Source organism: Nesoenas mayeri, assembly GCF_963082525.1.
Source record: "Nesoenas mayeri genome assembly, chromosome: 6".
NCBI classification, from domain to species: domain Eukaryota; kingdom Metazoa; phylum Chordata; class Aves; order Columbiformes; family Columbidae; genus Nesoenas; species Nesoenas mayeri.
In genome coordinates, this window is record NC_137545.1 from 9,962,012 (window position 1) to 9,972,481 (window position 10,470).

Here is a 10,470-nt window from a genome sequence, read left to right on the forward strand (position 1 = left end):
GCCCTTTTCTTTTGCTTTCTGGGATTCAAGGTGTTAGGTGAGTTGGAGACAATCTTAGTCTTCTCTTTGCAATTCAGAGCCACGAACATCATTAAGCAGATTCCAGTTTAAGGGAACCCATAATTCTACATACCTGTGGACACTCAAAAAGCCTTTCCTATTGTGTGTGTGTGCGCCAAACTGCATCCATTCAGTGCAGGAGTCCTTCCTCCCCAAGACTTTCAAATAGGGGACTGACTGCATCACTGATATGCCCTTTGCCAACACTGTGGTGAACTGATGGAGCTCCAACAAGCTCTGCACATCCCTGGGAGGCCAAGCTAACTAGTGACCTTAAGACTTGTCGCATAGTAAGGTTGTTAACCAGTGATCAGCTATTGTACAGCAACTGGCTCTCCTGCTGTCACTTACTCCTGTGCATGACCTATTTGTTGGAAAGGCTGGTCCACAGCATGCCATGTGAATTTTACAGTCTCTCCAGTTCCAGAGATGCACTAGGAAATAAATCCAGTAGATCTGATTAGGACTTGTCACTGAAGTAAGCTCATTAATCATTGATGTGGTTCTTTCATATGCAGTTTGCCAACTCCTGCAGGCATCAGCAGATGGATGGGTCTGAAGACTGCAGCCTTGAAAAAGTTCTTCCTTATATAACAATTGCACTGATTTCCATGCCCCCCCCCCCCCCGAACATTTAGCTTGTTTGACAAATAAGAACAGCCAGAAAGCACCAGTGAGATAATTTAACCTAGCTTCTTACATGGAGTCAGGCACAGAATTTCCCTGAAATAATTCCTCTAGCCCAAAAGATAAGATCTAATTCAGAAAACACAAAATCCAGCATCAAAAACCCATCAGCCATGAGGTGTCTTAGTAATTTTTGCAGTCAGTTACCCATACTGTTGCGTAAAAAAAAAACCAAACACAACCAACCTCAAACCACAACACATAACAGCACATTTCATTTCTCACCTGAACTTGTCTAGCTTTGTCTGTCAACAGCAGGATCTTTGAGTAAGAGATGAAAATCTTCTGCTATTAAATTGCTATTGCCCCAGACTCCCCCAACATATTCTCAGCTAAGCTAAGCCATCTGAGCTACTGCCATCTCAAAACATAGCAGATATTTCTCATGACCTAAACACTGCATCACAGTATGGCTTGTAATAGTGCCAGCCATGATCACACAGGTCCCAAAACACCAGGAAAAAGAGAGTCATGAATAACCTTCTCTGGCCTCAAATACATGAAATAATTTGGATACATGTGGCTCCAAATTAAACCAACTGATGAAATCCTCTAATTCTAGATACAAATGAAATTAAGACGACCTCTCTCCAGACTTGGCAGCTAATAAGTCAAATCAATAAAATCAGGAAAATCAAGGAGTTTTGAAAAATATCCCTTAATCTCCTGATATATCTGCCTCTGAGATGTCCAAAACCTAGGACACTGGTATGAAACACAGTTCTGCAAATGACACAACCTAACTTCAATAGCAAGCACAAAGTATTAAAATTCAAACTGCACAGTATTTCAAGAACCATAAATTTATTTCCATTTGTTTCACATTCTCATTCAAGAAGATTTTACAGCTTGCAGATTGAGATTTGTTAGGCATTAGATCCAGGAACACAAAACGTTTGATTGCTTCTTAATGAGGACAGCTCCTCTTGAGAGTCTAATAATTAATTTCATATACTTGGTATTTTCCAAATGCAAAGAAAAGGATGTCTGCTCATTTCAAGCTCATAGACATCCTTCTCTTCTGGAAGACAGCCTGAAGAAGGTTCAGCTCATATTTACCCAGCCAAAGACTGATTTTCAGAAGCAGACCACAGTTAGGCACTTACAAAATTTGTTCCTATGTTCTGTGGAACAGAAAGTCAACCTTATGCTACTCTTCCGTAAGCCTCAGCCTTTCCAGAGTGGATTAAAGCTACCCAGAAGGACACAGAGCGCACACCAGAACGACACTGCAACATGTTCAAGTAAGTTCAAAGACATGTAGAAAAGTTAGAGTCCTATAATAGTAAAGGCTGGCTCATGGATAAACTAAAATAGCATATGAATTTAATGAAATCACTTCTACAATGACAGACCTGACCTAGCAGAACAACTGGCTTTTCCTTTCCTATCTAGTTTCCAGGCGAGTAGGGGATGTCTCCCTCAGCACAGGCAGGTTTACCACAGATCCACTTATGAGTAACATGTGTTAGTTTCTGGTGAGTCATCAGTGCTAAATTACATCTAAAACTGTCCTGTTTCCAATGCAGCAGGCCTACTCTGAGCTCCACACATGGAGCATTCAGTTCTGGCACCCTCTACGGGGACTGAGACCTGCTAACAATATGCACCCAAGTGATTGCACGAAACCTTTACAATCACATAAAGTCATTTCCTCTTCCTTTCCCAACTACTTTAAAAATGTTAAGCATGCCAAAGACTGATCGCTGTTCTGCATTGCTACAACTCTTTCAAAAACACTTCCCTTTAGATTAACTCCATAAGATAGCAGGTAAAATATCAACAGCAGGTACAGCTGCTGCCACATGGAACCTCAGAAGTAGGTGAGCAAAGTTGGTGTCTATAGGATAGGCCTTACCAGCTCCAAATGAATCTTGAGCACCTTTCATTATCATTCACATTAACTGAGCTCCAAACACCTCTTTCACTGCTTCTCTGCAAAAAACACTTGCCCTGAGTACTGCATCTTGGTTTTCCCAGATACTTTTCTACCACATTCATTTTTTTGTTTGATAAACTGTGCAGCCTTAGTTGCATTAGATTCAGCACAAAGACATGACCATTCCTCCAAGACTTTGCAGCATAAATAGACACAACAAACTGTGGGTGCAAGGAGAGCACCAGTGCAAAAATGGCAGGTAAGTTGCTGAAGGACTGGGGCAGAACTAGGTACCAAACAACTCATCTGCGCCTCTGCCCATACACAGCCAGGGCATGTTCCAGATCCCACAGTCAAGTGAGACATCCCTGCTAAGGGCAACCAGTTTGGGTAAGGTCCAGAGGACCCATGAAACTTTAAGACAGAAACTTGAGTCTCCTAGCCAAAAGAGATGGAAGCAAAAATGCAGAACTGTACCTAAAGGCTTGAGCTGTTTGCCAAACTCACCACAGTAAATTGATTTTCTTGCACACTGTTCATACTACCTGCACACCAGGACACTGGTGTTTGCCTGAGCATATGGGACAGATCACCTGAGAGCGAGTGAAAGCTGTGAGCTCTGTAGCTGGGGTGTCTTCCTAGGAGTGAAGCAACAAGATGAAAATCAAAGATGTCTTCTGCTGCCCTGACAACTGGTCAGACCCTTGTTCTGTGGGCCCTCCTGTAGGCACCAGAGACTGCCACCCCATCAACGTTTGTCACAGGTGCTGATAGTGCTGTTTGTATTCTGGGTCACTGATACTCACCATAAGCAAGTCCTACAAATGTCTGGAATAAAATGGCTTTTAACACACTCACAGCCAAGAAGTACATTCCCAAAAGTTCCTTCATCCTGATCAGTCACTTTCCCACTCTGCCACAAAACCTACAGACCTAGGATGCACAAAAGCCACACTTTGAATTGTACTCACCCAAACCATATTATTCTATCTTGTCAGACCTGAAATAGTTGGGTTTATGCCAGCCTCCACGGCTGCCACCTCTTCCACTTGAAGGGAAGGCTTCAGAAGCAAATACATCATCTAAAAAAAAGAACACGGAGACATGCATGAGTCTTATAGGCTTTCAAACACTTGTTCATTCAGCATCCTGCACAACCTCAAGGATACACATAAGTATTGGTTATGAAAGCAAAAATCTGTCAATCCAGAAAATGCATACACAGAGTATTCAAACCTCAGCACAGCCCTAACTTAGCAGCCCAATGCCCTCACCGCTTCCTCAATGGGACACCCCTCTGCACAGGAAAAAGCAGCTCGCCATGACCTGAGCAAACTGCTGGTCTGCCATATTTTGTTCTCCCTCCAAGAGATGATCTTTAGATGGCCCAAACAGATGATCCAAAAGGCAAACCAACATGTGACAGGACAGTCAGCATGGCAGAAACATCTTACCTTCTCTGCGACTGCTGCCTCGTCTGTTGGGGTTCATTATCGGCATACGCATCATCTGTAATTAAAAATGTTTCTTTAAAAAGCTCATCTGTCAAGAAGCCAGCTGCTCCTTCATTTCCTCAGGTACTATGTGATCATTGAAGTAATTCCAAGCTTCATTTTTAATTTATCTGAAAACAAGATTACTGCTGATACTATTGCAAAGCAGTGACGTTGCTAAAGAAAGTCTGCAGTTGCAGGTAGGTCAACATCCTTTGTACTTCCTACCTTATCTGACCTCCCTGTAGTGCAGATACAGTCAGGAGAACAGAGCCTGTTGCTGTAACATATGGTACCTCTTAGACTCATTTATCTCAAATTACTATTGTAAAAGCTCTCTATACTCTTCCTTTGTTGCTGTCTATCCCAGTAAGATTATCCCAGTCGTATTCAATCACAATTCCTTCTCCTATCCAAATGCCACCAGCATGACAGGAGCTACACCAACACCAACCATCACAGGTCCACCACACCATCTCAGCCAGGTTGGGGTGCCTTGAACTGAGTTACAGCTCTAGAGCAAGACCTGCAGTGCACTTGCTGCAGCCCTCTGCAGAAAGAAATACTTCCCTTTCCATGTGCAATTATGGCACATAAAAATCCCTTTGGCATTTATTCCTTCTTAACATTGCAGGAAATACGTTCCCTAGCAGGAATATTGGCAGCAGTACTGAATTTTAAGTGATGGTTAAAGACAACTTGCAGGAAGATCTCTGCTTATAAAAGCAAGTGTTTATACTGAGTACCCTATTAAACAAGATTTATGCTTCACCCACAGAGGACAGACTGAATGTCCAAGGCTACCTTACATATTTCAGTACTTCACATGGAGACTTTCTGCTCTGCAAATCAAGAATTCCTGTGGTGCATTCACTAGCTAGCTCTGAATAGAGATTCTGAAGAACAGCAAAATAATAATAATTACAAGCTAATTTGGCAATTCAAATCAAGAGAAAGTGACACAGAAAAATATTTGCTTCAAGCTATTCATTTATTCCCTTGCATCTTCAAAAAATAAAAGCTGTCCGTATCCTCTGGCACTTTGTGAAATTATCTTTGTTGCCTACATAAAATCCTCAAGCACAACACCTAACATAGATCTGTGCTGTAAATGCAGGCACTCATGTTCAAGTGTCAGTTAATGGAAAAAGTGGACACTGGCATGATTTAAAAACAGCAGGAATTCACAGGTTGGGTCAGTGTTTAATTGCACCTTAATAACCAAGTAAGAGTTCAAAAAGGGAACACAAATCTCAGTGAAGCAAATGTTCTTCAGCTATCCTGTGATGACATGCTCAGCTGAGGGCTGGGTTTGGTAACAGAGAGAAAACCATCAGTATTTGTTTCTGTCTATATATGTGCTAGTCACTGTTCTCCAGGCACATAGTCTATACATTAATAAAGACAGACTGTTGGAGCTGGTGGATGTGCCAGACTGCCGCAGAGACTCACACTCTCCCCAGGCATCCATCGAGCAAAGTCAAACCTCTCGGCTGATGGAAAGTGAAGGCATTACAGGAGACAGCTGGATTTTAAACCACATTCAGTTTTTTGATGAAAACCTCCAACTGCAACAGGAGTTGTAGTGCACACATATACACCTGACTTCTCCTTACAAGAGGATGAGCAGAATTTTCACTCCTCCAGGCAGCAGAAATCAGTTTTCCCCTTCCTTACCTCTTCACTGCTCATTGATTCAGAGCTGAATATGCCACGATGGCACTGCACAATAACGTTCGAGATCAGCTCACCAGAAACATCCACAACACTTCTGCAGAAAGCGGTTGTCTGTAACAGATCAAAATATAGCAAATCTTATAGAACAAAGCTACAGTGCAAACCATCTCATGGGAGTTTCACCAGGGGAAGGGAACCTGTACAGGGATTTTAAAAATCAATTCCAAAAGGAAGAAACTTAAGCAAGACTATCATCCAACAAATTATTGGAGCAGGCTAAAGCCAGACCAATATATTCTGGCAGCATACAACTACACACAAGTTATTGCTCCACAATTGCGTATGAGCTGTATGAAGTCTCAAGCTTGCTTGAGGCAGAAGAAAATCTCTGAATCCTTCTCATGGCTCTGGCATCAACAATCACAAACAGAAGAGCTGTGCAAGGCTATGGTGATGGCATCTCCAGCTCTAAAAGTTAAACTACCTTTAAAAAAGTTGTGTCCACAATTCGACAGAAGCTCCAGCAAAACCTGCCACCCAAGTTTAGAAAACAGACATCCCCACACTATCTTTCATACCATATTGCCCCAAGAACAAAAGGGGAGAGATGGTGTCTGTTTAGGATCCAGTGATAACTTCACAGTAGCCAACCCATGTGTCTTTGAAGAAAAAAAGAGCAACCACCGTTAATCCTATGTTGTCCCATCTACACACACACAAGCTGCTTAGCTCAAGAGTAGTGATACCCAAAGATACATTTAACCCCTCTCTTCATGGGGTAAACTACCTCCTGAGGTAGTAGCATCACTAGCAAGCTATGAGGAAAGCCTTTGCGTCACCTGTCCAGTGCCTTCCCAGAAGCCCTCCTCATTCCTAAAGACTGTGCCTGGGAAGGACAGATAAGTTTGGCAGCCATTCACATAGGAAAAAAGATGTGAGAAGAGCTCAGCTTGGAGCAGCAAAAAGATGCAGCGATAATCTCTGCAGAAGTATGACACACAGTATGGCATCATTGCACACAGGGATTCAAAGAGTTCCTTCCATACGCTTTGTAAGATTCATGCAAATAGGACACAACCGCTCAGCAGCTTGCAATGGGAGCCAGGTTTTGGCAAAAATAAGTGTGAACAGAAAAGTCCAGATCAAAAGTTGATGTATTTTCAACAAGCCTGGTCATCAGAGTGCAGCAAAAGCTGTATCAAGAACCGATCTGTGTTATCTCAGGCTGAAAAGAGACCTGAGAAATCTGAAGATCAGCACTCTCAGCACAGAGTGGGACTCTGCACTACATATAGCCTCTATATAGGGCCTAGATACATAATAGGCAAAAGCACATAAAAGGTCCATTTTTCTACTGTTTCAGCTTAGAAAAGAAGGTATACTTTCCTCCCAGGATTTGGTCCTAAAGCACGTAGACATTTTCACTGCACGTTGCTCCAAGACACACGTCTTCTTTTCAGCTCAGAGCAGCTCCTGTATCCCCCACTGACCAGGCAGAAGAGTTTCCCAGCACAGAACCTTCCCACCCAACAAGCACCCCATGCTGCAGCTTATGTTTGTTCGGGTTTGTTTTTGTTTTTAGAAAGCCAGTCATTCTTCAGTACCAGTAGTGTTTCGATATATCCTGAGAACATCCTGCATGGAGCAAGGGGTTCACACTCACACACTTACCACAAAAGGCCCAATTTTAAAGTCACAAGTGAATGGGTCTCTCCCTGAAGCTTTTGTGCACACAGTTTCACGAATGCTGAACTGCAGCTCTAGTTTATAAACATTGCTGTTCCACATGTCAACCTGGTAAAAGGAAGGTCAACACAACAGGTAATTAGTCTCTGTCACTTCTGCACCTGCTATGTAACAACCTTGATGCTTTGTCAAGTAGAAGGATGACATAAGGGCATTATGGGTTAGTGCCCAATTTTGAGCGGATTACTTCATGTGAGAAAGGCTATTTTATTGTGCTCAGGAGTTACTCGTAGGCCAGTTTGGTAACAGCAGCACAGTTTTGCACAAGGGTTTCACTTCACAGCTCACAGCCATTGTGGGATCCTGCTACTGCTCAGAGCCAGCTGGGGGGCAATGGCTGTCAAAGGTAGGTAAGCATCGCATTACTCCTGCATGCTACCATTCCTTCTGTGGGAACCATGGTGCTAACTGCTTAGCTTTGGATATATAGACTGCCGGGAAGTCTATTGCAAATACATGACTTGGCAAGTAAATCACACAACTGCAAGCAATTGCATTAATGCAGTTTATAGAGTTGTTCTTTGTCAGCTCAGGTGCTTCAATGGGCAGCATGAACACATCACTTCAGGCTTCAGAGAGTTCAGTGGCTTTCGTTGACACATTATGATTTTCTTTTCTCATTCTAACAGTCCAAACAATGTTTTAGTTTGAGATAGGGTACTCAAAAAAAACCCCCAAAACAAATAAAATAAACAAGAAGAAACCCAAACAAAACCCCCAGTGCTTTTAACCTTTTTTTCTAAACTAGATTAATCCAAAAGTCATACTGTCATGTCTTCTTGAAGAAGATTCAATACATGCTATCTATAGAAACACAATGGCTCTGAGGATGTTCAGGAACATGCTAACTTCAAATTAGGAAGCTTCAACTCCTTAACTGGGTATCCAATCTAATTCTTAGCAGCACAATTTAAAGCCAGATAAGGGTTTTCTGCCTGCATTTAGACAGTAGTAGATGTATATCAGAATTGCTGTGTAGAGACAGATGATGTAAAAACAGATTGGAGAAATGTGTGTGTGGTGGCATTTAATTAGCAGTATAAACGTTCAGCTGAGACCTTCAAAGGAACCAGGTTACTTTATGCCAAAAGCAAAGCAGTTAGCTGGAAATATTCAAAACCACCAGTTTTAACCAAAATCTTACAAGACATCCCTGAAAGCTTTCTATTCTAAGGGTGGAGAATTTAAACTTCTGAAGTATTTTTAGCTACAAAACAACATACAAAGAATATCTGGGTTCCTAAAGCCATAGCTTCAGATAATACCTCAAACCCACCCTCTTCCAAACAGTTCAGAAAACTCCAACTAAATCTGGGTGTCCAGGGTTGGGAGGACAGAGTTTTCCACCACAGCAAAGCACATTTCAGCTAAAGGATCTCCATTATCTGCACACTTACTCTTGTGACATGGCTCCTGACGACACCATACAGGTTTGTCCCCCAGGACTGAGAATTGATCCTTGCAATGGAAGCATTGAGAGCCTCTTCTGTGACAGGTAGTTCATAGTCATACACTGGAAACCCTGAGACAGACGCATAGTTCCATTAGAAGTTCATTGCAGTGTTGGACTTTCCCTCCCTCAACCACTGTAAGGAAGAGGACGTGGTTCCATTCTGAGCAACTTACCTGAACACGAGAAAACACTCAGTGTGAGGACAAAAATTAAGATCCTCATAGTGTGACTGTCAAATTCCTCTGGTCTTTTCCCTTTCTAAGCAAGGTTTTCCAGTACATATTCCTCTGTCTTTATATAAATACAGCCTTGATCCTACACCTGACCTTTCTGTGCCCAAGCTCTGCTACAGACACTGCACTTTAAACATAATTGATCTGATAGTAAATATTTGCTGTCAGCTCTTCTCCATTTAGCAGTAGTGTTCTGATAAGAAATGGAACACAGTGCCACTTTCCCAGGACTGAATCTACAAGGAAGCGCCGAATTCCTGATATCTACATAGCCAAAGGCAGAATCTAGTTACTTTGTTTGCTTTCAGCCATTAGTTACCCATTTAAAGCTGCTGAGACAACTCTTTCCATAGCACCAGACCCAATGCCTTTGCGTCTCGGCAGCAAGTGGAAGCATTTACAAGCTGATGTTCTCCAACAAGTGGAGAATTCCCCAGCACGAAATGGGAGCCCACCCACACAGAACTGTCTAACGCCACCACTCCAGAAGCCAAAGCACCCAAGAGAAGCCTCCCAGGCAGAAGACACACAGCAGACCATTGGGACACCCCAAGTCTGTTGGTCTTGCACACTCCTGGGAGCTCCCACATTGCTTTGACTCTTGCCAAGCCTGAGCCCAGTTACTCAAACAAGAAAGCAGCTGTGGACATTTGATTTCCCCATCAGATCCCCTTGACACTCAGGCTCCAGTTTCAGCACAGAAATTAACGGGCTTTTTGAAAAATTACAGCCTGACTTGAGTGTGGAAAACACCATAAGGAATTAAAAGGATGAGCTAGATCCAACACCTCAGCACTCAATTAACTGGAGCCAGGTTGCAACAGGGCTGGGTGTTCCCCATACCCTCTCCAACACACAGCACTTGCTACTCTTGGTTTCCAGGTAGAGGTAACATTTCATTCTACCACAACTACCCCACAACAGAACCACTGAAACACTTCTAGTAACATTCAGAGAAGCACCTGGGTTTTAAGTGCATAAAGGATGTCTGTGAGAGTTGGGAAATAAACTGCTGCCTTCAAACAAGTTCACCCGTTCCTGACTGTTCACAAAGCAGAGGTGTGTCTGACCATATTCATTTTTAAGATTCCATGTGTGAAATTCCTCCGTTAACCTTCAGATCACAGCTCCACTCAAATTATGTGGCATGGGGTCATTTTTAAAACTTCTCAAGTGACAAGCGCTCAAAGAAAGACAGGGGAGCATGTAAAATACCAGGGCTTATATTTGATAAGGAAGAGG

The 10,470-nt window shown here is 42.6% G+C and overlaps 1 protein-coding gene across 1 annotated transcript; it reads right to left on the reverse strand.

The window, feature by feature from the left end:
- Positions 1 to 3,607: 3,607 nt before the first annotated feature.
- On the reverse strand, positions 3,608 to 9,217 carry SPP2 (secreted phosphoprotein 2; the record flags this gene model as incomplete). Its single annotated transcript, XM_080346910.1, has 6 exons — positions 3,608 to 3,708; positions 4,081 to 4,135; positions 5,797 to 5,907; positions 7,468 to 7,590; positions 8,940 to 9,064; positions 9,169 to 9,217. The coding sequence occupies 6 exons, from the start codon at positions 9,215 to 9,217 to the stop codon at positions 3,608 to 3,610; spliced, it is 564 nt and encodes a 187-aa protein (XP_080203036.1).
- Between the last annotated feature and the right edge of the window lie 1,253 nt (positions 9,218 to 10,470).